Source organism: Myotis brandtii, unplaced genomic scaffold (assembly GCF_000412655.1).
Source record: "Myotis brandtii unplaced genomic scaffold, ASM41265v1 scaffold568, whole genome shotgun sequence".
NCBI lineage: Eukaryota > Metazoa > Chordata > Mammalia > Chiroptera > Vespertilionidae > Myotis > Myotis brandtii.
In genome coordinates, this window is record NW_005370122.1 from 846,480 (window position 1) to 874,237 (window position 27,758).

The following is a 27,758-nucleotide window of genomic DNA, read 5'->3' on the forward strand; positions in this document are numbered from 1 at the left end:
CAGCTCTTGGTATACAAAGATGCCTGGATGCCTGTCCTTCAGAGAAATCTCTATAACCTAAAATTTAGACCAACTTATACCACTAGAACATTTCTATCATGAGAACAGAAATTAAACTTATTTAAATAGTTTATAAAGTCTGGACTTGTAAAATGGAACCCAAGTCACTGTGCCATTTCTCTTTTCCACCATTATATGCAGTTTTTTAGTTTCACAAATATAGGTAAATATTCTAACAAAGAAAGGACTGCTTAAGAGTTATAGAACATAAGGCTTTTAAAACAGGTAGCATGGTATGTATAGATGCACAGATAGAGAGAAAGGACTGTAGAGAAATACAATTGTGAGTGCATGGACTTTTGATAGAACTTGATTTTCCTTTAGTAAAATTTGATATAATAAAATTTACTGCAGTGAATTAAAACCTGATAACTACTACTGACATTCATCATTTCCTCCCCTTCTCATAATTGATACTGTGTCATTAAGAATATTTAGTCAAATCAGAGTCTTGTCTGGTTCTTCCATTATATTGATCACTCTAATTTTGTTTTCATCCATGTGCCTTGTGATCCCTCTCATTATATCAGAAAGCTCTCTGTGCTCTTCTGGCCATCCCTCTGCTTGTTCGTTGAACCACACACCTACTCAACTGTGTGGAGCTCTCCAGTTCTCCCTTGTGTCTTTTCTGTAATAATTCTTATTTCTATCAACATACACATGCAATCAAAGCACTTGATGTTAAAAGACATGCCGCTTTATCCCTTATCTCTGCTAGCTACTATCCCATTTCTCTGATCCTTCTATATAGCAGAACAACTTGGAAGCTGGTCTATACTCACTGTCTTCACTTCTTATACCATTATTTTTTGAACCCAAGAAAATCCAGCTTTATTTCCCATCTGTCTACTAATACTGCTCTTTTTAAAAAATATATTTTATTGATTGCAGAGAGGAAGGGAAAGGAAAAGAGAGGTAGAAACATCAATGATGAGAGAGAATCATTGATCAGTTGCCTCCTGCACATCCCACACTGGGGATCAAGCCTGCAACCTGGGCATGTGCCCTAACCAGGAATCGAACTGTGACCTCCTGGTTCATAGGTCGATGCTCAACTATTGAGCCATGCCAGCGGGACTAACATTGCTTTTTTAAAGTTCATCGGTAACATAATCTTGCCAGACCTAATCATCTATATGTTGTCCTCATTTTGCTCAACTCATGAGCTCTACTTGATGTATCTGATTTCTCACTGTTTAAGAAACAGTTGCATTCCAAGACTCGATTCTCCTTTGATTCTTCTTCTATCTCTCTAGTAAGCTCTTCTCATTCTCTTTTGCATATTTTTCCTCTGTTCCTGTCCCCCTGACTTCCCAGAGGTCCAAGGCTTAGTCATCTCTCCTCTTTTCATTTCTATTCACACTCATTTCACCTGGGATCTCATTTAGTCACACATGAGCTTCCAACAACTTCTGAATTGATAGTCCTGCTTTGGCCCCTCCTTAAATCAAGACTCATATAGCCACCTTATATCTCAGTATTCAGCCCACAGGTATCTATGAGGTTTCTCAAACTTAGTTAGGCACCCTGCTCATTTTATTACAGAGGCCTTCCTCAATCACCCTATATTAATTAATTTCCACACCTTCTCTAACACTTAAAATGTATTTACTCAATAAAAACCATGCATATAGTGAATTTTGTTTATTGTTTTACTTCTATCCTCACCCTCCCAACACATTCTAGAATGCAGGACCCATGAAAGCAGGGAATTTATTTTCTTCTCTGTTTTATTCTTAATGCTGATTACAATGCATGGCACATAGTATTTTTCTGAATGAATAAGAGAATAAAATAGTGTAGAGTTAATGTATGCTGTACAAAATGGGATTATATGGATGGAGCCAGAGTAATACCTTTACCATAGCAAAACCTTGATAGGTGTATTATATTAGCTTCCTTTTTCATATGAAGAAAACCTCACTTAGAAATTTAAATGACTTTTTCAGTTTCAGGAGTAGTGAGTAACAGCATGGATTTAAACTTCTAAAGCTCATGCTCTATACTTTATTGAAGTGTATTCCTGCAGGTGAAAAGAGAGATTATACACATACACATACACACACTCACTCACACACACACACACACACACACATACACACACTACTTAGTACAGTGCAGAGGACAAGGAAGGCATAGTAACTGATCAGTAAGGTATATTAGTTGTACCAGTAGTAGTATTAGTAGACATTATCTTAAAATTCCCTGTGGGTAATTTCAATTGAAATTAAAATTAGCTACTTTTCAAGACAATATTCAGTTCCCTGACACTACTTTTTTAATCTTAGTTATCTTTTCTATTTATAAAGAATAGAATATCCAGGTTGGAAGAAGCATCGAGATATTCTATTGCAAACACATTCATGTGAAGCTCAAAACTCTTCTCTCACTGTCAGCGGCTATGCAGCAACTGCCTGATGGCCTTTCATGACAGAAAACTCTGTTGCTGGTAACAAAACTCTGATAGTGGATTTTCACTGACTTTGAGTCAGCAATGAAGTGTTTACATTAAAATTTTTATTTTCTTTGAGTATTATTTTGTTTTTATTTTTGCTAACGTATTCTTAGATTTTAAAAAAGCAACCATAAATGTTCTGTAGTTTTCTGAGTACAGGTCTTTTACCTCTTTGGTTAAGTTTATTCCTAAGTATCTTAATTTTTTTGTTGCAGAGGTAAATGGGATTGTTTTTTTTAGTTTCCCTTTCTGAGAGTTCATTATTGGTGCATAAAAATGCCATAGATTTCTGGTTTTTAATTTTGTATCCTGCTACATTGCTGAATTCATTTATTAAATCTAATAGTTTTTTATGGAGTCTTTAGGGTTTTCTGTGTACAATATCATGTCATCTGCGAAAAATGAGAGTTTTACTTTCTTTTTTTTTAAATTAAATCTTTATTTTTCAGATTATTACAGTTGTTCCTCTTTTTCCCCCACATAGCTCCCCTCCACCCGGTTCCCACCCCACCCTCTGCCCTTAACCCCCCTCCCCCACTGCCTCATCCATAGGTGTACGATTTTTGTCCAATCTTTTCCTGCACCCCCCACACCCCTCCCCCCCCGAGAATAGTCAGTCCATTCCTTTCTATGCCCTTGATTCTATTATATTAACCAGTTTATTCTCTGACTGGCTTATTTCACTTAGCATAATGCTCTCTAGTTCCATCCATGGTGTGGCAAATGGTAAGAGTTCCTTTTTCTTCTTCCTCTTCTTAAAGAATACCTTTCAGCATTTCATATAATGCTGGTTTGGTGGTGATGAACTCCTTTAGCTTTTTCTTATCTGTGAAGCTCTTTATCTGACCTTCAATTCTGAATGATAGCTTTGCTGGATAAAGTAATCTTGGTTGTAGGTTCTTGCTATTCATCACTTTGAATATTTCTTGCCACTCTCTTCTGGCCTGCATGGTTTCTGTTGAGAAATCAGCTGACAGTCGTATGGGTACTCCCTTATAGGTAACTGACTTTTTTTCTCTTGCTGCTTTTAAGATTCTCTCTTTGTCTTTTGCTCTTGGCATTTTAATTATGATGTGTCTTGGTGTGGTCCTCTTTGGATTCCTTTTGTTTGGGGTTCTCTGCGCTTCCTGGACTTGGAAGTCTATTTCTTTCACCAGGTAGGGGAAGTTTTCTGTCATTATTTCTTCAAATAGGTTTTCAATATCTTGCCCTCTCTCTTCTTCTGGTACCCCTATAATTCTGATGTTGGTACGCTTGAAGTTGTCCCAGAGGCTCCTTACACTATCTTCGTATTTTTGGATTCTTTTTTCATTTTGCTTTTCCGGTTGGGTGTTTTTTGCTTCTTCGTATTTCAAATCTTTGACTTGATTCTTGCGATCCTCTGGTCTGCTGTTGGGAGTCTGTATAATATTCTTTATTTCAGTCCGTGTATGCTTAATTTCTAGTTGGTCCTTTATCACAACATCGAGGGTCTCACTAGATTTCTTAAGGATCTCAATACATTTATCGGCGGTTTCCATAAAATTCTTGAAAAATCTTAGAACCGTGGTTTTGAACTCTATATCCAGTCGTTTGCTGTCCTCCATTTCTGTCATTTGTGACCTGTTTCTTTGTCTTCGCATTTTGTCTGCTTCCCTGTGTTGGTAGAGTGGTTTTGTGTGCTAGGTGTCCTATAGGGCCCAGTGGCTCAGCCTCCCCAGTTACCTGAGGTGGACACTCTTGGTGCACCCCTTTGTGGGCTTTGTGCACAGTCTTGTTGTAGTTATGCCTTGATTGTTTTAGGTGTCACTGGGAGGAATTGACCTCCAGGCCAATTGGCTGTGAGAATCAGCTGTGTCTGCAGTGGGAGAACTTCTGTGCTGGAGACACCCTTCTGGGGCAAGACTTGCTTCAGTGGGGCTTTGGTGCTCACTGAGTCTGCCCCCTGAGTGTGTCCCTTATGGATCTGAGGAGTTGTAATCTGGATGGTCCCACTCTGACCACTGGGTACACTGGCTCTTGGATCTCTAAGGAGGTGCTAATTTAGCCTCTGCCTGAGGCTACCCAGCAGGAGCCCAGCTGTGAAGCAATGCAAGCTGCTGTGGGGCCTTGGGCCTTCTTTTGGAAGTTCTTGGTTTCTCTGATCCAGCTGCAGTTTGTTAGGTAATTTTCAGATTGCAAAGGGCCAGGCCTTTCATATGCAAAAGTTTCTGCACACAGCTTGGGTGGGGCGGGGTCTCAGGGGATCAACAGGGCGGAGCAAACAGCTATGGCTGTTCCTCAGTCCTGCCCTAAAAGGCCCCGCTTCTCAGTGTCCTGGTAATTGCTGCAAGCACCTCTGAGAGAAAACCGCCCTCGAGTTCTGACCGATGCCAGACAGTCCAGTTTCTCCCGTATGAGTCTGGGTCCCCAGAGACTGGCCTGGAACCGGAGTTCAGATTAGTCGGGAGCTTGAGACTTCCTCCTGGCTGAAAAAGACAACCACGTCCCCAGTTGCTAGCCCCTTCGACATGTGCAGTGTCCTCAGCTGCCAGCATTTCCATGTGCGCTGCATCCTCAGTTGCCAGCCCTTTCCACAGGCACCACGTCCTCAGCTGCCAGCCCTTTCCTCATGTGCCTCTGTATCTCTGCACTTTACTTCCACACAGCACCTCCTCTGAGTCTCAGTGTGCTTTTCTCTTTCCTTCTAGTTGTAGAGTTTCCACTCCACCAGCCTTCCTGTGGTTCTGGATGATGTCCATTTTGTTTTTTAGTTGTATTTTTGAAGTGGTTGTGCGGGGCAGCAATTTCCAGTGTTTACCTATGCCGCCATCTTGGTTTCTCTGAGAGTTTTACTTTCTCCTTTCCAATTTGGATGCATTTTATTTTTTCTTCTTATCTGATTGCTATGGCTAGGACTTCCAGTACTATGTTGAACAAGATTGGTGAAAGTGGACATCTCTGTCTTGTTCCTATTCTTAGGCAAAAATGGTTTTAATTTTTGCCAATTGAATATGATGTTGGTTATAAGTTTGTCATATATGGTCTTTATTATGTTGAGGTATGATCCCTCTCTTCCCACTTTGCTGAGAGTTTTTATCAAAAAATGGTGTTCAATTTTGTTAAAGGCGTTCTCTGCATCAATTGATATGATAATGTGATTTTTGTTTTGCAATCTGTTTATGTGATGTATCACATTTATTGATTTGCAAATATTGTACCAACCTTGGTTCCCCAGAATAAATCCCACTTGGACATGGTGTATGACCTTTTTAATGTATTGCTGGATCTTATTTGCTAATATTTTGTTGAGGATTTTAGCATCTATGTTCATCATGGATATGGGACTGTAATTTTCTTTCTTTGTGGTGTCTTTATCTGGTTTGTGAATTAGGGTAATGCTGGCCTCATAGAAATAGCTTGGAACTGTTCCTTTCTCTTGAATTTTTTTGGAATAGTTTGAGGAGGATAGGTGTTAGTTCTTCTTTGAATGTTTGGTAAAACTCCCCTGTGAAGCCATCTGGACTAGGGTTGTGTTTGCTGGAAGTTTTTTTGTTTGTTTGTTTATTTGTTTGTTTTGTGTGTTATTTTTTATTACTGCTTCAATTTCATCAGTAGTTATCAGCCTATTCAAGTTTTCTGATTCTTCCTGATTGAGTTTTAAAGATTGTATTTTTCTAGGAATATGTCCATTTTTTCTAGGTTGTCCAGTTCATTGGAATAAAGTCATTCATGGTATTTTTTTGTAGATCCTTTGTATTTTTGTGGGGTCAGTTGTTACTTCACCTCTTTTGTTTCTGATTTTGTTTATTTGGGTCCTCTATGTTTACTTTTTGATGAGTGTGGCTAGAGGTTCATCAATCTTGTTTATCTTTTCAAAGAATCAGCTCTTGGTTTTATTGATCTTTTGCATTGTTTTTTAAGTCTCTATGTTATTTATTTCTGCTCTGATCTTTATTATTTCATTCCTTCTACTTTGGGCTATTTCTTGTTGTTCTCTTTTTAATTATTTAAGTTGTAGGGTTAGATCACTTTTTAAAAGTTTTTCTTGTTTTTTGAGGTAAGCCTGTAGTGCTATGAACTTCTCTCTCAGGTTTATTTGTTTTTTTGTGTGTTCATTTTCATTTGTTTACAGGCTATTTTTTATTTCTTCTTTGATCTCTTTGGTAACCATGCTATTGTTTAATAGCATGTTATTTCGCATTCATGTGTTTGAATGTTTTTTAGTGTTTTATTGTAGTTGATTTCTAATTTCATGCCATTGTAACCTGAGAAGATGCTTAATATGATTTAAATCTTCTTGAACTAGTAGAGACTTAGTTTGCAAATTGGTGCCGCCACTGTGGACAACAGTATGGAGGGTCCTCAAAAATTTAAAAATGGAACTGTCATTTGACTCAGTGATCTTACTTCCATGAATATATCCTAAGACACATAAACACTCATCAGAAAGTATATATGCACTCCTATGATCATAGCAGCACAATTTACAATAGCTAAGATCTGGAAACAGCCCAAGTGCCCATCAGTAGATGAATGGATAATGTCTGTGATTTAATAAAGAAGTTGTCCAAAGTAGACACTATTAAAGGATCTAGTATAGAAAAAGCAAACACTAAGTGAAAGGTCACACTTACTTTTACATATTATTGGGGACCATATACAAATCCATGCTTCTTAGAAAAAAATGTCCAGTTTGGGACATATAATGTTTTTAAGTTTACCATAGCTAAGATTTGGAAACAGTCTAAGTGCCCATCAGTAGATGAGTAGATTAAAAAACTGTAGCACATCTACACAATGGAATACTACGGTGTGGTAAAAAGAAGGAATTCTTACCATTTGCAACAGCATGGATGTAACTGGAGAGTATTATGCTAAGCGAAATAAGCCAGTCAGAGAAAGACAAGTATCACATGATCTCACTTATATGTGGAATCTAATGAACACAATAAACTGATGAACAAAATAGATCCAGAGACATAGAAGCATGGAATAGACTGATGAATCTCAGAGGAAATCCTGGTATGGGGGGATGGGTGGGGAGAGATTAACCAACAAACTTATGTGCATAATTCATAGACATATACAATAATATGGTGAAGGCCTAGGCTGGGAGGGGCAAGTAATGGGTAGAGGGGGTCAATGGGGAAAAATGGGGGCCATATGTAATACTTTCAACAATAAAGATTTTTGTTTTTAATCACAGACATTAGCTAGCTCTGTAAAAGATAGACAGGGTAAATAAGCAACAGTTTCTACTCCTTTCAAAGAAAATTCAATCCTTGGAATGCTTTTATTGCTATTTGGTAGATACCCACATTCATTCAATGAGGTACAAGCAAGAAGAGAAGAATTCCTCATCCCTAGCTTTTCCATGATCATAGCAGCCAAATGGCGATCACAGTCAAGTTTCTCTATGCACCTGTGTTTTGAGAGCTTGAATTTAGATTTTCTGTCAGCAAAGTCAATGTCATCCCATGCCTCCACCTCTGAGATAACATGAAAGAAAAGATCATTTCTTATATAGTTTGCTAGGGCTGCAATAACAAAATACCAGACTGGGTGGCTTAAACAAATTTATATTTTCAAAATGCTGGAGACTAGAAGTCTAAGATAAGGAGATTGGCAGGTTTGGTTTCTTTTGAGATGTCTCTTCTTGGTTTGTGGATGGCTACTATCTCACTATGTCCTCACATGGTCTTTCTTTTGTGTGAGCACATCCCTAGTGAATGTCTACATGCAATTTTCTTATTCTTATAAGGACACCAGTCAAATTGGATTAGGGCCTCACCCTAACAGTCTTACTTTAACTTAGCCACCTCTTTTAAAGGCCCTATCTACAAATATAGCTGCAATCTGAAGTATTGGTGATCAGGGCTTCAAGATATGACTTGGGTGGGAGGGACATAATAAAGCCTCATAATATCTCCAAAAATATCAATAAATGGACTCTTCTCCAAACCACCACATTAGTGATTCTGTTCCTTTTTAGTCATAATTTAAAGATTATTTTTCCCAAAAATCATTTATTGAAATATAAATTTTCAAGTAGAAAGTGCATAGATTTCATTTGTGCAAATGGTTAATGCAGTGGTTCTCAACCTTCTGGCCCTTTAAATACAGTTCCTCATGTTGTGACCCAACCATAAAATTATTTTCGTTGCTACTTCATAACTGTAATGTTGCTACTGTTATGAATCGTAATGTAAATATCTGATATGCAGGATGGTCTTAGGCGACCCCTGTGAAAGGGTCGTTCAACTGCCAAAGGGGTCGCGACCCACAGGTTGAGAACCATTGGGTTAATGAAAAGCCATGGTTTTGATGCCTTGATGATTTAAAAATAAAAAAATTGTATTCTTATTTAAAATAAAGCACTAAAACAAAAATAATAACATGACTTAGGCTGCTGGTATGTTTTTTAGTATCTCTTTGATTGCCCAACATGGGCCATTTCTAATGCCATGCTAAATATTAAAAATTATGCTGTGGGGAATAGTAATATAATATCAGTAAAGCAATTAAAAATGAATCTTCCTGGATAAAATACTTTCATTACTAAAATGAGGCTTATATTCACTTTATTCTCTTGAGGAGATTTTGTTCTAAGAAGGCAGGAATCTTCATAGCCATTAAAGCATTTTAAAATTTCTGTATATCAAATAGGAGATCAATGCATAAATATTTCCAATTCTTTTAATCAAAGCAGCAATCAAAATAGCAGTTTTAAAATACAGTGAATTAAATTTGAATGCTAAGTCTAACTAGGCAATAGCAGATTTCAAAAGCAAAACTAATAATACAATGAATTCACTATTTAATATTTATTGATACCAAAAATGAATTATTATCAGGGTCTCAAAAATTCTGTAAAGTATACCTCTCATAAAATGCATACATCTCTATATATAAAAGCCCAAGCGACAATTATGACAGAAGGCCAGAACGACCTGTCGCTATGACGCGCACTGAACACACAGGTAGGCGAGTGGTTAGGAGCGAGCAGGCAGGCAGACAAGCGTTTAGGAGCAAGCAGGCAGGCAGGTGAGTGGTTAGGAGCGAGCAGGCAGGCAGGCGAGCAGTTAGGGGCAAGTGGTCCCTAAACTAGTAGTCAGACATCCCCTAGGGGTCCCAGATTGCGAGAGGTTGCAGGCCGGGCTGAGGGACGCCCCCCCCCCATGCACGAATTTTGTGCACTGGGCCTCTAGGATGTAAAATAAAATTTGCATATTTCTGTCCAGATATTTATTAAGGTTTTGAATCTCAAGAATGATAACTATAACATAAAAAAGCTAATATATCTGTAGTTTATGTAGGTACTGTATGTAAATGTAGTAAAACAGAAAGAGTTTAGCTCAGAAATTGAGTTTAGAATATGTTGTATTAGATTGTTTAATCTAATGAATTGCCCAGTCAAAAGATAGTGTTTTTTTCCAGCTTCCTGCTAAACACATATGAAGGTGCTGGAAAAATCCTCTAGTAACACTGAAAACTAAGACAGGAGAAAAACGTATCCTAAGAACTGAGAAGCAGCCCTGACTGGTTTGGCTCAGTGGATAGAGCGTCGGCCTGCGGACTGAAGGGTCACAGGTTCGATTCCGCTCAAGGGCATGTACCTTGGTTGCGGGCACATCCTCAGTAGGAGGTGTGCAGGAGGCAGCTGATCGATGGTTCTCTCTCATCGATGTTTCTAATTCTCTATCTCTCTCCCTTCCTCTCTGTAAAAAATCAATAAAAATATTTTTTAAAAAAAGAACTGAGAAGCACCTTAAATAATGCTCAAGTGAGAAAAATAAAATAAAGCAATTCTTGCTCTTGGGTAGATCATGAATGGGGAAAAAATGTCAGTTATCACTAAAGTGTAAATGTAGGGTGATTCCATTAGAAGTACTATTTGCCACCTCATTCACTTCCTGGAGCTAACAGTTCATTCCAAATTTAGAAGAATTATTTTTAAAATATGAGCTGGAGGAGAAAGCAGTTAGTCCTACTAGACACTAAAGCACCTATAATTTAAAAATATGATATTTGCATATAAAAAGAAAGAAAAACCAAAGAAATCTAGGGAATCCAGAAGAAGACAAAAATGCATATGGGAATTCCATGAAGATAGCATTTCAAATCAGTTAACTTTCACAAATAGTGGTTTTTGGATAATTAATCCCATATAGAAAATTCATAACGTTGAATACATTCTTCATTCCATGTATATGGATAAATTTAATATAGATTGAATATTTAATTATAAAAATGAAAGCACATAGGTATTAGAATAAATCATGGGTGGATTCCTTATAAAATAGAAGTGAGAGACATTCCAAAATGTTGGCGGAGTAAGTGGAAGCTACACCAGCACTCTCCCACAACCAATCTGGAATTACAACTAAAATACAGACAAGCGCCGAAACCGGTTTGGCTCAGTGGATAGAGCATCAGCCTGCGGACTGAAAGGTCCCAGGTTCGATTCCGGTCAAGGGCATGTACCTGGGTTGCGGGCACGTCCCCAGTAGGAGATGTGCGGGAGGCAGCTGATCGATGTTTCTCTCTCATCGATGTTTCTAACTCTCTATCTCTCTCTCTTCCTCTCTATAAATAAATAAATAAAATACAGACAAGCCATCTTGAATAATCAACTGAAGACTAGCTGGAGAGGATCCCGATAAACAAAGATGGAAAGTGGAGACCCCATAGAGACTGGTAGGAAGTGTGGAGGTACAAGAGGGCTGGCCAGGCTCCCACAAACAGCAGCTGAACTTATGGAGGGATATCTCAGCTGTAAGGGGTTCCCACTGAGAACTCATGGATATAAACTCCAAGCTGGCTGCCCAGCTGAGAGTACCAGGACTGAGAAAGATGCCAACATAACATCTGGCTGTGAAAATCAGCAGAGTTGCTGGCCTGCCAGGGAGAGATGGCTGCAAATTCAGGCAACCTCTTAAAGAGCCAACACACAAAAATTCCTATGCAGCCACTCACCTTGGGGTCCGACAGAAGGTGGGAAGAGTGGACTAGAGCTGTGTGAGTATAATACAGGGATGGGGGCTCTGGGGTTAGAGCTCAGAAAGCAACCACCTCAGTCCCCTGTGATGAGTCATTCCCTCATGCTGCAGAGGACATCTTATCTTTCTCCTGCAGAACTTTACCATCCAGGCAGCTTTTGCCTGGGGCGGGGAGGGTGGGGGAGATTGCCCCACTCTGTTGAGAAACCTCTCATACCACCCTGTGGTTGATAACATGAGGCAAATCAACTGAATGACATTCAGACTGCAGGAAGAGGCAGATCTCTGAAGGCTTTGAGTCTTTGCCTGATTTCCTTCTGGGACCGGGGCTAGGAAAAGCAGACCCTGGTGCATATCCTGGTCTTTCCAAAGGCACCCAGCCCCAGCAGAGGGAGCCGCAAGCTGTGGATTGCTGATAGCTCCAGACAGGGTACTCAGGGCCAGTCACAAACAGCATCTGTCATTGACCTGCACTAGAGGTTGGGAGTCATAGCAGATCTACATAATACATAGCTACAAACCCAAACACACACCAAAAATAGGGAGACAAAAAAAACAAGCCCCAAATGAAAGAACAAGGGAATTCTCCAAAAGAAGAGCTAAATGTAATGGAGATAAGAAATTTATCAGATACAGAGTTAGAATAATGATGGAAATGATGCTCAACAGCATGAGAAAAGATATAGTAACTATGAAAAAAGACCAGTGAGAAATGAAGAATGACATAGCACTAATAAAGAACACATTGGATGGAATACATAGCAGAGTAGAGGAAGCTGAAGATCAGATCAGTGAATTAGAAGACAGGGTAGAAAAAAATCAATCCCAGAACCAAAAAGAAAATAACAAATAAAAATAAAAAAACAGGAGGACAGCTTAAGGGAGCTGTGGGACAACATGAAAAGTAACTGAAGGTGAAGAAAAATGAGCAAGAGCTAGAGAACCTGTTTGAAGAAATAATGACAGAAAACTTCCCTAACCTGGTGAAGGAAAAAGTCACACAAGTTCAGGATATACAGAGATTCCCAAGCAAGAAGAACCCAAACAGGCCCATGCTCAGATACATCATAATTAAAATGCCAAAAATTAAAGACAAAGAGAGAATCTTAAAGGCAGCAAGAGAAAAGCAACTTGTTATCTACAAAGGAGCTCCCATAAGGCTGTCAGATTATTTCTCATCAGAAACTCTATAGGCCAGAATGGAATGGCATAAAGTATTCCAGGTAATGAAAAGCAAGGATCTGAAACCAAGATTATTATATCCAGCAAGGCTATCATTCAAGATAGATAGTGAAATAAAGAACTTCCCAGACAAAGAAAGGCTAAAGGAGTTTATCACCACTAAACCAGCACTGCAAGAAATGATAAAGGGACTGTTATAATGATAAGAAGAAAGAGAATGAAACCTAGGCATAAAGAATTAAAATGAAAATGATTAATGAAGTATCACCTCACACCTGTCAGAAACGCTACCATCAACAAATCAACAAATGACAAGTGCTTGTGAGGATACAGGAAAAGGGAACTCTAGTACCCTGGTGCAGCCATTATGGAAAACAGTATGGAGTTTCCTCAAAAAATTAAATATGGAACTGCCATTTGACCCACTGATCCCACTTCTGGGAATATATCCTAAGAAACCTGAAACAACAATCAGAAAAAATGTATGCACTCCTATGTTCATAGCAGCACAGTTTACAATAGCTAAGATCTGGAAACAGCCTAAGTACCCATCAGCAAATAAGTGAATAAAAATGCTGTGGTACATTTATACCATGTAATACTATGCAACTGTATAAAAGAAGGTTATCTTACCCTTTGAGACAGCATCGAGGGACCTGGAGAGTATTATGCTAAGCGAAATAAGCCAGTCAGAGAAAGACAAGTATCACATGATCTCACTCATATGTGGAATCTAATGAACACAATAAACTGGTGAACAAAATAGATCCAGAGACATAGAAGCATGGAATAGACCATCAAATCTCAGAGGGAAGGCGGGGGTGGGTGAGTGGGTGTGAAGAGATCAACCAAGGAACTTGTACTAGTATGTATATATGCATAACCCATTGACACAGACAATAGTGTGGTGTGGGGGGCAGTGGCAGGCTAGAAGGGGTCAATGGGGGAAAAGGAGGGACATATGTAATACCTTCAACAATGAAGATTTAATAAAAAAATGTTAGAAGTGAGGACAGATTTCCTGTCCCTACTCAAAGTGTTACAAAGGGCAGTGGGAAAATCACAGGAAGTAAAACTCAGTGGTTAGACACAAAATGAATTTGCTATATTCTCAAAGTTTTTTTCATTGTTAAATTTTAGTGATTTCTTATAAGTTAGTAACAGCACAGTGATTGTTACTATTCAAGCAAATAACAAGAGTTAAATTAATCGTGAATTCATTAGTGAATTGTTCTTTCTAGTCTGGTAAATAGGCTGCTAGATTGTTATGTAGGCTTATCTATCATAGCATGATCTTTTAATACTTTCATTTGAAGTATTATAAGAAATCATGGTATTAACAATGAAGTTCCCTTTTGTGTGTTTGTCTTGACTCCTTACACCATCCAAATATATAGGTTTATTTTTAGTCATAATATAATCTAATTTTAATGATAATATAGTTTGTAATGATAAATGATCATTTCTAAACTTGATTTCCTTGGGGATGCATAATGGTTTAGTTGATGCAGCTCTTGCTGTTTTTATGCTATTCCAGCTCTTGCTGTTTTAATTAATTTGAATCAATGATTCACTAAAAATATAGAGCTCATAAAGCCAAAGTTGAAAATAGCACATCGTTTAGATAGCTTAGCAAACAGTACAATCTTTCATTGAGACTTTGTGCAAGTTAACCAAATTGTTTCAATTCCTCCATTTCTAAAAGGAGTGACATAATAGTACTTAATTTATGTGTTTTTCTGGGAGGAAAATGAGATATTGTGTGAAAAATATTTAGTACAGAACCTGGCATATAGTTAGTATTCAATAAATACTAACTCGTAATCATATTAATTAATTATTATTAAATATAATACTAAACCTTAGAAAGTTTTCATTTTAAAATTTGAAAATTTATAAGAATTTTGAGTTGGGCTGTTTTGCCAAGTAGAAATTTTTTATTTTTTTTTCTTAATAGTTTAGTACAATATTCTCATTTGAGACAAAATGACTGTGAATATCATTGATCTTATAACAAAGAAGTTTTAAAAAAAAACAAAATATAGTCAATATCCCCTGTTTTCTTATAAAGAAATAGTATTACTCTTCACAATAAAGGAAGATACCTATCAGTTGGAAACCCTCACTGTTACAAATGGCCAGAAGCTCGCTGCTCTTCCAATCTCTTAATACTTGTGCAACAGGTAGGGGTTGGTTTCAGAGTATAGTCCCGTGACCATCTGCCTTTGTATCCTATGAGCTGCTACTTAAACATGAAGCTTTCTGGGCCACATCCCAGACTGAATAAATCAGAATTTCTAAACATGGGGCTCAGCAAGCTGCATGTCTAACAAGTTTCACAGGTGGTTCTTATGCAAAGTAAAGCTAGAAAATTTCTAATTCACTGGAACACAAGAAAATGCTGTCATTTTTTTTGTTTTGTTTTGTGTTTTGTTTTTGTCTTCTGGTCTGTATAACCTGGAAGAGTTACCCCTTTTTCATAAATAAATTTTAGCTTCACTCATGGCATCAGTTAAATAAGTGAACAATTTCTTGGTAGCAATTTGGGGGCTTCAAGGAGAATCTTGGACTATTATGATCTAGGAAAAAAAAATACAGAATGAATTAAAGGGTCATCACATTTAACATTTCTTCAGCTCTCCAGCCCAGTAGTCGGCAAACTCATTAGTCAACAGAGCCAAATATCAACAGTACAACGATTGAAATTTCTTTTGAGAGCCAAATTTTTTAAACTTAAACTATATAGGTAGGTACATTGTTATTAACTTAATTAGGGTATTCCTAAGGCTTAGGAGGAGCCACACTCAAGGGGCCAAAGAGCCGCATGTGGCTCGAGAGCTGCAGTGGCTCTAGCCCCTTCTGGAGAGGACCTTATTGACTGATTTTAGAGAGAGAGAGAAAGAGGAAGGGGGCAAGGGAGAGAAATAGAGATAGAGAGACATTGATTTGTTGTTACACTTATTTGTGCATTTGGTTGCTTCGTGTATTTGCCTTGACCAAGGATCAAACTGCAACCTTGGTGTATCAGGTCGATGCTCCAACCAACTGAACTATCTAGCAAGGGCCTAAGATATATATTTTTTATTGGGTTGATGACAGTTGAGAAAAAATAGTGAAGCCAGTAAAGTGAGCTTATAATTTTGTATAATGTGTTGTTTTTTTATTCGAAAGTGATCTTGAAAAATTATCAGTAAATGAATTAGATTACTTTCTGCTCTTAAAATTATATTCTTAAAATTTTTACCACATTAAAACTTATTTTGTGTTTTTTTACAGGAATTGAATTGCCTCCTAGAGGGAATATTCCAATCACAGTGTGTTTTAATCCCAAAGTTATGAAATTAAGGAAGACAATGGCCGTTGTTCAAATGAGGAGGGCAGATGGAACAAAGTGGCCTATTGACAATTTTGATGAATTGAGTCCAGAGTTGAAAAGGTAACGTTTAAATAAGTATATTGGTTTGGTTTTGTCTGGCACTGATACAATCAGCTTCTTTTATATGTGATGCAACGTAAAGTTCATGCTTTTTATTCTCTGATATGTTGAAATTTATATGTTCAGAGGAGGAAAATGTATTTGTTAAATGGGTATACTATGTATCATTGCTGATGTAAAGTTCAAAGTGATGAACAACTCAATCTTAACAGACTCAGAGACATGCAAAGGCAGCCTTTTAAACTGAGAAAATAGTTACTGCCAAGACAATAAGTAATCTATATTTTGGAGAACAACCTAAAACAACTTGTCTGGGCAAAGTATAAGACTTGTGATGCTGGTATTCATCTACTGATGGCACAGTGCCAGGTGGATATGTCATCCTGATGCACCTCTCCCATGACTAGGGTATCCTGTTTCATTGCCAGAATGCAGGAGACTTGTATCCATGTTTCCTCACTGAAATTTAAGCCAACTCCAATAATGATAGAAAATGTAAATGCTTTCTCTGCTGTTATAGTTCAATTAAATAATTGTCTAGAAGTCTTAATTAAAAAGAAATTCTTATTTTGCCCTACATGTACATATTTTATCTCCACATTTGAAAGAAAGGTTTCCTTGGGGTACATTCTGCTATGCTTTTTCATCACTCCTGCTGTCGAGACTGTCTACATGATTTGTGGGTCCTCGTGTATAAGTGAAAATGAGGGGGCTTTTCTTCAAAAAGTATTAATAGTTTTAATACAGGTACAGTAGTGTATTAAACAAGCATGGAGCAATGCTAAGTGTGTGATTTTTGTGCTAATGCACAGGTCACGCTCCTACAAAGCTGGTCCTGCCTGCCATGACTTACGTTTCATTTTTAACAGGAAAATCCTGTTTTCAACAATGATCAGAATCATTCTAGTATCGCTATCCTCCTGGTAGTGTATAAATGTACTTAAAATATTTTGAGAAATGTCCTCTTTCTTTTAACTGGTATCTCCCAAAAGGAAAGTACTCCTTTCTGAAGTTCTGTATTTAATGGCATTTTTGTATGTGTGCTTTGCTTCTCCAATTTAGAATATAACCCATGGGAATTGTACTACCTGTGATTAATCACACTCTAGTCACATCAAAAAATATCAATACCAAGCTTTAAGTGTAGGGAGAAATGTTCTTTAATTTTAACTTACATCTCATAATGGTTGTATTCTATTTTTACTTGTGATAATTTCCCAGGGTTTGCCTTAAAATGTTTATAAAATCAACATTTACCAAAAATGTTTTGTATTTCATACTTATTGTCTCTCTGCCAAAGTTTATATTCGCAAGCTTTGCTCAAATACCATTAAGTTAATAGAGAACATGCTCTTTTATGCTAATATTTAAAGTGTTTATGGTTTTTGTTCACTCTTAATTTAATTTCTATTTAGAATGATGGTAGCAGACAGTGGAGAAATGCAAGCAATACGATGGATATACCCTATTCTTGGACTCCCACAGGCAAAACATGATGAATTCCCTCCAGGTAGGTATATTTTAGTGTCAGAGAACACCGGGATTTGGAGGTCATTTAGAGGCCTTCTCATCCCATCTTTTCTTTGTACAAGTAAGAAGGTTGAGGTCCAGAGAAAGTAAGTTGTGAAGTAGCCAGCCCTATTGATGGGAGTGCTAGGACTGAATCTTGTCCTCTAACGAGTCCAATGTTATTGCCACAAAGCCACGCCATTTCCTGTTGCTCTTCCTATTGGTAAAACCTAGAAATCAGCTAAGATGAAAATAACATTAACTTCAGGCCCTTTATCTCAAATTCTGTGAGGTGTTCAAAGCCCTGAACTAGATCTATTAGAGTCTGTGGAAACCCTAATCAGAGTACCCCAGATGTTCAAGGCCAATTGGAGTGTGGGGGCTCTGTCCAGAGTACACCAGATGCTCAAGACCGATTTGTCATACGAAGGTGCATAAGCAAGGACACAGTGATATTACTGTACCAGTATACGCTGACAGGCATACCTTTCTGTAACCCAAGTATTGATGTCACTATTTGGAAAGAAGCCTCTTTTGTCTAAGTTGGTATAAAGATGTGTTGTTGACCAGGCAGTGTGCCACTGCTTGGTATGGCTCCTGTGTTTGCTACTGTATTTAATGTAGTATGGACATTTTTAATTCTCACCTAAGGATATGCTTTTATTGATTTTTAGAGAAAGAGGAAGAGGGAGGGAGAGAGAGTGTGAAAAAGAAAGAGAGAGAGAGAAAGAGAGCAATGTGAGAGAGGAACATCAATCATTTGCCTCCTGTACGTGCCTCAACCAGAGATTGAATACGCAACCTGATGTGTGCAGATAGAATCTGCAACCTTTTTGGTGTATGAGACAATGCTCCAACCAACTGAGCCACCTGGCCAGGGCAAAATATATAAAGTTTTTTATGCTATACATTAATATATAGTCACATTTTAATATTGATTGTAATGTATTGCAATTTTACATTTAACTGTTAATGGTGTACTCTGTAAATTTCAAGTGAAAAAATATTTTAAGTATTTTACTTAAAGGAATTTTAAGGTACATGTAAATAAATAATATAGTAGGAAATATTTTTAAACTCATTACAAAATAAAGGTTATGAAAGTTACTTTTTTAATTATTTGAAGGTATTTTCTATAGTATAGTTATATAAGTTGAGTTTGGTATTTACCACAATGAACATAGAAATAGCTGAAATATTCACTGTTCTTGACCACCAGGTGAATTATTGATATAAGTAGATCTGTTTCTGAATAAGATTTCTATATCCTAGTACAATCTTCTATTACCTAATTTATACCTTTCAGATTTATCTTTTGTCATATTTTTGCATATTATTTAATATTCATATTTTATTACAAAATGTAAATGTATATAGATATTGTGGAAGGGTGTGTGTGTCTGTGAATGCAGGTGCAATGTCAAGTCAAAGTATGCCAAAGAGCTTTTATTTTTATTACATAATTTAATAATTTATTTTCTTGTAGCTCAAGAATGATCATATAACCTAATAACCAAATTGACTGGAAATATTTCTTTCTTGTAGTTGTCATAAAATGTCAGTCCAGGAAACGGATAGAAAAGAATTTGAAAGTCACAATTACTGGTGATTTTATTGGAGATCATCCTATCTTAAATGTATCAGATTTTGTAGTGATTCCAAAAAAACGTTCATATGCATCTTATGAAGATATCGATGGTAAGAGAACCATAGTCATGGGTATAAAACATGATGATAAATAAAACCGTTTCCTTAAATTGCAGGTTGCTGATTCCTCAGTTATGTGAAAATCCATGCCAATTTATTTTTAATTTACAATATATCATTAAAATACTGCTCAACGAGTGTTCAGTAATATTTGTTTTCTTCACGGTAGCTATCTCCAAAATGATGATAATTATGGTTATTAATGGCTTTATAAGAATAGAGTGTTAAAGTTTTATTACAGAATTTATCTTCAGAGTAACCTTATGAAGCCGGTAATATGACTATATTTTATTTTACAAGTAATTTGTACAGGGTCATACAACCTAGCAGTGGAAGGCATGGTACATGAATACAGTCTTGACTATTTTTTAAAACATTATTTTAAATTTGAAATAACTTTAGATTTAAAACCTAGATGTGAAATAATAAGTTCTGAACTGTTCATACCGTGATCAGGCCTAACCTAATTGCTTTTCCTTTTAAAGTCTTGTAGGAATAATAATAAAAAAATATTACAAAGGCAAGGCTTTCAAAGAGGTTCCCTAACATAAAGTATAATGTCTGGTGCACAGTGGTCAATTTCAGTTCCTACCCTGTTTGATCCCGTGGCTCTTTCTTTTCAGTAGTAGTATTTACCCATTGCTTTCTAAATAAGATATTACCTTAAACTTATAAAATTACCAATGTTCATCCATTTTTGTGCCATAGAAATGTCTGTTTCATATGAAATCACTGACATTTGATTTTTTATGTACAAAAGTGTCTTTTCATGTGATGCAATCTATATATAATAATCCAGAATTAGCCTTCACCATTAGTCCCCTACTGTCTATCATTCCAACCTTTTGTTTCCCTTGGTTGTTAACCTGTTACTCAACCAAGTGGGATCACTTGCTACTTCTGTACAGTTACCATCTACTTTCCCAGCATGGTGAATGTCTATGATATAGTCGGCCCTGCCCATCTGCCAACTTTCACTCCCTTCTTGTGGAAACTATGTCCACTAGCCATATAATTCTTATAATATTTCAATCATATAGTCTTCCCCTGCTCAGAGTGGACATCTAATGGAGGTTGGGCTTGTGAGTCTTCCCTCTCCTCCACATCTTTTGTAGTCAGAACACAGAAAGTCTGTTTCTCTTCATTTGCTGAAGCTGTAATAAATAAGTGAGTATTATTTTCTCTGCATGCCTGTTTTGCTCCTCTCTTTGCAGGTCTACTTTCTCTGCCTACTCATCAAATTATACACATGACTCAGTCATGATCAATTGGTTCTTCCTTTTATTTAAGGACACCCTCGGTAACTTCCAAAAGGTCATTCCAACTGGGATTCTGTTATTTACAAACAAGCATTCAAAGAGTAAATATAGAAGAGGATCTGGAAATAATAAATATTTCTTAAGTGAATTACAAAAATGTTAGAATAATCTCCCACATGCAATCTCACCGTAAGATTTGGAAGGAAGCCCTGGCCAGTTTGGTCAGTGGATAGAGCATTGGCCTGCAGACTGAAGGGTCCACGTTTGATTCTGGTCAAGGTTTCAGGCTCGATCCCTGGCCAGGGTGTGTTGAGGAGGCAACCAATCGATGTTTCTCTCTCTCTCTGTCTCTCCCTCTCCCTTCCACTTTCTCTAAAAAAATCAATGGAAAAATATCCTTGGGTGAGGATTAACAACAACAACAACAAATATTTGGAAGGCAATATTTTAAAAACTGGAGGTGGAATTCTGAAATGAGTATATATGTTATTGTACCCAGTGTACTTAATAAGATCTTTGGAATTATAAAAAAATTAATTCACATTAATGTTCTTTATATTTACTGACTAGTTATTGATTGTGTGAATTGTGTGAGATGAGATAGTAATACTATTATTAGGTTGCATAATAAGATATTTCATTATGTTAATTTATTCGTTATTTATTTTTTCCCTTTGAATTTTAGTTTTCTAATTGCAAAAATGCCAACTTTATCACTGGTAATTTAAATTTATTTTTAAAAGGAAATAAATTTAAATGAGAAGGGAATTTTCTATTGCAAGCCTATTCAATTACTCCTTATTTTAAAGAACTATCTTTTAATAATGAAATCAGACTGATGCAAACCATTTTTATTTATCTTAAAAACATTATAAGTTGGATACAGATTCTGCTTTAGAGACTCATGTAGCATTAGAGGAATGTAGGGAATAGAATCTTTAAATAAATGATACCCTGTCAGCTTTCTTTTCTTCAACCAATAACCAATAACCAATACTGAAAGAGAATTATCATTATTTATTCAGATCAGAGATAAAAATATTAGTGTAGATTAACCTGAGTTTAAATGTGAAACTAAACTGCCAATTTCCAGTGATAAATAATTGTTTTATTGAAATAGACCATCATTTTAATAAGCAGACAACTTATAGTAACCATACCCCAGTGAATATCCAGTCCCTTTCTGAAGTGAAATCATTGTTTTGTGTGTCACCTGTTATGCTTAAGTGAATATTAACAGTTGAGTGTTCAAACCTTTATTTCTGTTTTAAATCTATCCTGTAGAAGATAAAACGTTGATGCTTTATGACATTAAGTATAAAAGAAGGTAAAGAAATTCTTGTATATAGGAACTATTTTAATAACATCTCACTAAATTACTTAAGTTGCACTCTTCTCAGGTTGCAAGCTAAAGAAATTATAATTCTGATAATAGAAATTGATTAAATCTTATTACCTGGAAAAATCTACTTCCTTCAAGATAAACAAGGTCTATAAGGAAGCTTCAAAGAACATCATTTTGGGAGGTTTGAATTGCATGTTATATGAGGAAAACAGTCTCCCAAATAGCTCTTCAAAATACACCTTTTAGTATGGCTCATAATTTCACTGTTTCAGTACTTTTCATGATGAAAAATAACAATATGGGAAATAACTATTTGGAAGGTTTGCAGGCTTCTCTCTTCCTCTCTTTCTCTCTTCATCATTCCTCTACACTAGCTTTTTCTCTGCTCAAAACCAACAAACTCAAGAAGCTCATCTATGTATTTGCTACAGGCATTTTAATGTGTAAATGTTTATGTTCTGAAACTTGTCTTGCTATCCAGAAGTAGAGTTTTTTTCAATCTTCTCTCAACTTTAATGCCTTTTTTTTCTGTATTCATGGGACCTGAATATTTGATAAATCAGCTGACCTCTCTCTTGTCCTGGTTCCTTAAAACCATCTGGTAATAACTTGATTCCTTTCCCTGTCTTTATTCCAAAGTTGTAACCACCTTGTCTGACTCTGTATATCTCCCTACTTGCCTTTCCATTCTTACCTATATTTTTATGAGGGGAAAAGTCTGACCAAAAAGTTTGAAAACTCTTTTAGTTTTTAATATATGCAAAGGCAAGCCAGCTGTTTTTCCCTGTGTGTATAATTCAATTATAGTCTACTCAACAAATAATGTCCATCAGAGTCTTGTTCATGCCATTTTGTACTTCCCAATGCCTCTTAAATCGCTTGTAGTGGAAATTAAAGCACTTCACTCTGCTGCTTGGATTGTAATGGAGTTTTCTGTGTGATCATTGAATGCATCCTATATTCCCTCATCTGAGTTTACTGAGAAGTAGATGTAGAATTATGGCAGATAGAGATCAAAAGGTTGCCTTTATTATAAAGGTGAACTGGAAAGTGACTTGGTACTATGCACTCATTTGGGCTTATTAATACCTTCCAACAAAATTGAGTGCGTTCACCCTGAGCTGCCCAATTGTAAACTCTCTTTAGGAACAAACAACCTACTCCTGAAGGAGGAGGAGAAAGTGTACATCTTGGATTCAAGACATTGGGAAAGGAAGAGAAAAGTCTGCTCACCTCATGTTCCATTCCTTCACCCTAATTCACTGATCAGATATGTTGCTTTTCCTCTGATGGCAAGTCATAAGGGAGGAAGCAAATTGATGCAGGTTTTTTTGTCCCTCCTAAATTTTTCCTTCTTGTGAGTGAATAAGCCCCTCTATGTAAACATGGTAAGTAGGAGATAAGAATCCCCCACTCCCTTTCCATCCTTCTTTTACCTTAATTGTCTTTCCCAGAGATTCCAATAAGACTATAAAGCCTCATTAAGTGAAAATGCCAGGACTTCTCTGCTCTCTATCCCCACTGCTCACACACACCATTGAGTTAACCAGGATTGATCATTTTCATATCTCTTCATTCAACAACAATCCAGTGAGCATATTTGCTGCCAGATAGTATGCTGAGCCCCAGGGATGCCAAAATGAACAAGACACAGACTTGGAATTCAAAGAACATCTATCCAACATATTGGATTTATGTGCCTATATTATTGGTAATGCTCTACTGGGATATTATTAGACTTGGATTTTTAGACTGTATTTTGCAGTGCCACTTCATAACATTGCAGATTATTCTCTCTGAGCAGAAGTTCCCTTTTACTTGTATTTTTTCCTAAGTGGCTTTCGGTCCATGCATTCTTTGTCTCTCTGGGGAGTAGTTTAGTGACTTTCTCTGTGGGACTTTTTCTGTGAGAGTGGTTTTACCACTTAATGGCACATCAAATTCATGCCTCTTCCTTTTATTTCCCAGGTGTTCTGCATCTTGCAGCTATTTTTCTTTGCTTAATCTGCTGTCTTTTTCTGTGTGTGATCTCTGATTTTTGTGTTACACTGGCCTCTTTTAACCCGAGGCCAGTCATCATGCTGTATGTCTTTTGCATGTCATCCATACACAGTATGGGGTTTGGTCTGTAATCACAAACAGGTCCTGAGAAACCTGGCATTGGTCCTCCATAACCCCCACATTAGCCCCTAGACTTGATCCTTTACTCTGCTTCTCTTTATTTTACTTTCTCTTCTCAACTCACTCCATTAAGGCTTCTGTCCTAACTACTCTTAGAGCAAGGTGCCCATCACTTTTGTGAACCCAAGGATCACTTTTACCTTATATACTAGAGATAGACTGGTGGAGATGCCGATTGTGGACCAGGTCAATTCATGGTTCTCTGACCTCTCTTCCATGACCCACATGCAACAAACTCCTTGATTTGGAAATTTAGCTCCTTTCCTGATTGTGGAGAGTATACATATAATAGATGTTTATGCTTCTCTTCTATATGCCAGTCCTAACTTTAAGATATTTTTCACATGTACCTAAAAAATAAACTGTGTTGTAACTTTCCTCTAGTAACCTACTGGTTAAGAAAATATAGTTAACCATATTGTCTATAATACATATTGTCTATAAAATATGAAAAACTTTCTCTTTTAGCAAAATAAACCAGAACTTGAAACTCTTGCTCTAATAGATTGGGATACTATCTTAATATTGTTTAAACTTTTTAAAAAAAAATCTTTATTTTTTAATTTTTTTTTATTCTCTAAAGTTTTACATATGTCTCCTTTTTCCCCACTTGACCCCCCCCCTCCCCAGCCATTCCCACCACGGGCAAGCCCCAGTGTCTGTGTCCATTGGTTATGCTAATATGCATGCATACAAGTCCTTTGGTTGCTCTCTAACCCCCCATCCCCTGCCATTTGTCTCTGGATCTATTCTTGTTCATCAAATTATGTTGATCATTATATCCCACATATGAGTGAGATCATATGATATTTATCTTTCTCCGACTGGATTATTACGCTTAGCATAATGCTCTCCAGTTCCATCCATGCTGTTACAAATGCTAAAAGTTCCTTCTTTTTTATAGCGGCATAGTATTCCATTGTGTAGATGTATCACACAATTCTTTAATCCACTCATCTGCTGATGGGCACTTAGGCTGATACCAAATCTTAGCTATGGTAAATTGTGCTGCTATGAACATAGGGGTGTATATATCCTTTCTGATAGTTATTTCTGGATTCCTGGGATATAGTCCTAGAAGTGGGATCACTGGGTCAAATGGGAGTTCCATTTTTAACTTTTTTTAAAATTTTATTTTATTGCTTAAAGTATTACAAAGAGTAGTATATGTTTCCTTTTTTTCACCATTGACCTTCCCCTGGCCTCCCCTACACCCCAGTATCTTGCGTCCATTGGTTATGCTTATATGCATGCATACAAGTTCTTCGGTTGATCTCTTTCCGCCGCCCCCAACCCTCCCCAGTCTTCCCACTATAGTTTGACAGTCAGTTTGATGCTGCTCTGCCTCTGTATCTATTTTTGTTCATCAGTTTATAATGTTTTTTATTATCCATAAATGAGCAAGATCATGTGGTACTTTTCTTTCATTGACTGGCTTATTTCACTTAGCATAATGCTCTCCAGTTCCATCCATGCTGTTGCAAATGGTAAGAATTCCTTCTTTTTTACAGCAGCATAGTATTCCATCGTGTAGATGTACCACAGTTTTCTAATCCATTCATCTACTGATGGGCACTTAGGCTGTTTCCAAATCTTAGCTATGGTGAATTGTGCTGCTATGAACATAGGGGTGCATATATCCTTTCTGATTGGTGTTTCTGGTTTCTTGGGATATATTCCTAGAAGTGGGATCACAGGGTCAAATCTATTTTGCTGCCTATGGCTTCTTCTCAGATTTTTATGGTTTCCCATCTTACATTTAAGTCCTTTATCCATTTTGAGTTTATTTTTGTGTATAGTGGTCTAGTTTCATGTTTTTGCAAGTATCTGTCCAGTTTTCCCAACACCATTTATTGAAGAGACTGTCTTGTCTCCATTGTATGCAATTACCTCCTTTGTCAAATATTAATTAAGCATAGTGGTTTGGGTGGGTGGATTTCTGGGTTCTCTGTTCTGTTCAACTGGTCTATATGTCTGTTCTGGTGCCAGTACCAGGCAGTTTTAAGAACAGTGACTTTGTAGTATAGTTTGATATCTGGTATTGTGATCCCACCTACATTGTCCTTCTTTCTCAAGATTTCTGCAGCTATTCAGGGTCTTTTTTTATTCCAGATGAATTTTTGGAGAGTTTGTTCTAGGTCTTTGAAGTATGCCGCTGGTATTTTAATGGGGATTGCGTTGAATTTATAGATTGCTTTGGGTAGTGTAGACATTTTAATGATGTTGATTCAAACAACCCACGAACATGGTATATTCTTCCATTTGTTTAGGTCTTCCTCTATCTCTTTTTTCAATGTCCTGTAGTTTTCCATCTTTAGTTAAGTTTATTTTACATCCTTAGTTAAGTTTATTCCTAGGTATCTTAAATTTTTTGTGCAATGGTAAATGGGATTTTTTTTCACTTCTGTTTCTATGAGTTTATTATTAGTGTATAAAAAGGCCATAGATTTCTGGGTGTTAATTTTATATCCTGCTACTTTACCAAGTTCACTTAGTAGGTCCAATAGTTTTTTGATAGAGTCTTTGGGTTTTCTATGTATAGTATCATGTCATCTGCGAATAAGGACAATTTTACTTCTCTTCCAATTTGGATGCCTTTTATTTCATCTTCTTGTCTGATCACTATGGCTAGCACTTCCAGTACTATATGGAACAGCAGTGGTGAAAGTGGGCATCCCTGACTTGTTCCTGTTCGTAGGGGAAATGAGTTTAGTTTTTGTCCACTGAGTATGATGTTGGCTATAGGTTTGCCGTATAAGGCTTTTATTATGTTGAGGTATGGTCCCTCTATTCCCACTTTGCTGAGAGTTTTTATCAAGAAAGGGTGTTGGAGTTTGTCAAAGGCTTTTTCTGCATCAATTGATATGATTATGTGATTTTTGTCTCTCAGTTTATGTGATATACCACATTTATTGATTTGCAGATATTGTACCATCTTTGCATCCCTGGAATAAATCCCACTTGGTCATGGTGTATGATCTCTCTAATGCAATGCTGTATTCAATTTGCTAGAATTTTGTTGAGGATTTTAACATCTATGTTCATCAAGGATATTGGCCTGTAGTTCTCTTTTTTGTGGTGTCTTTATTTGGTTTTGGAATTAGGGTAATGATGGCTTCCTAGAAAGAGCTTGGAAGTATGCCTTCCTCTTGACTTTTTGAAGTAGTCTGTGGAGGATAGGTTTTAGTTCTTCTTTGAATGCTTGATAAAACTCCCCTGTAAAGCCATCCAGACCAGGGCTTTTGTTTGCTGGAAGATTTTTGATCGTTGCTTCAATTTCTTTGGTAGTTATCGGCCTATTCTGGTTTTTTGATTCTTCTTGATTGAGTTTTGGGAGCTTGTATTTTTTTAAGAATATGTCTTTTTCACCTCGGTTGTACATTTTGTTGGAATAGAGTTGTTCATAGTATTTTTTCATAATCATTTGTATTTCTGTGGGATTGGTTGTTACTTTGCCTCTTTCATTTCTGATTTTGTTTATTTGGGTCCTCTCTCTTTGCTTCTTGGTGAGCCTGGCTAGAGGTTCATCAATCTTGTTTATCCTTTCAAAGAACCAGTTCTTGAGTTTGTTGATCTTTTGTATTTTTTTTTGTCTCTATGTCGGTTATCTCCTCTCTGATCTTTATTATTTCCTTCTTTCTGCTTACGCTGGGCTTTTCTTGTT

The 27,758-nt window shown here is 36.8% G+C and overlaps 1 protein-coding gene across 1 annotated transcript in view; it reads left to right on the forward strand.

Moving 5' to 3' along the window:
- Positions 1-27,758, forward strand: part of CFAP47 (cilia and flagella associated protein 47) — a 429,694-nt gene that overhangs the window by 383,224 nt on the left and 18,712 nt on the right. The window contains 3 exon segments of the mRNA XM_014549721.1: positions 15,934-16,093; positions 17,509-17,603; positions 19,148-19,300. Coding sequence (XP_014405207.1) covers positions 15,934-16,093; positions 17,509-17,603; positions 19,148-19,300 — 408 coding nt within the window.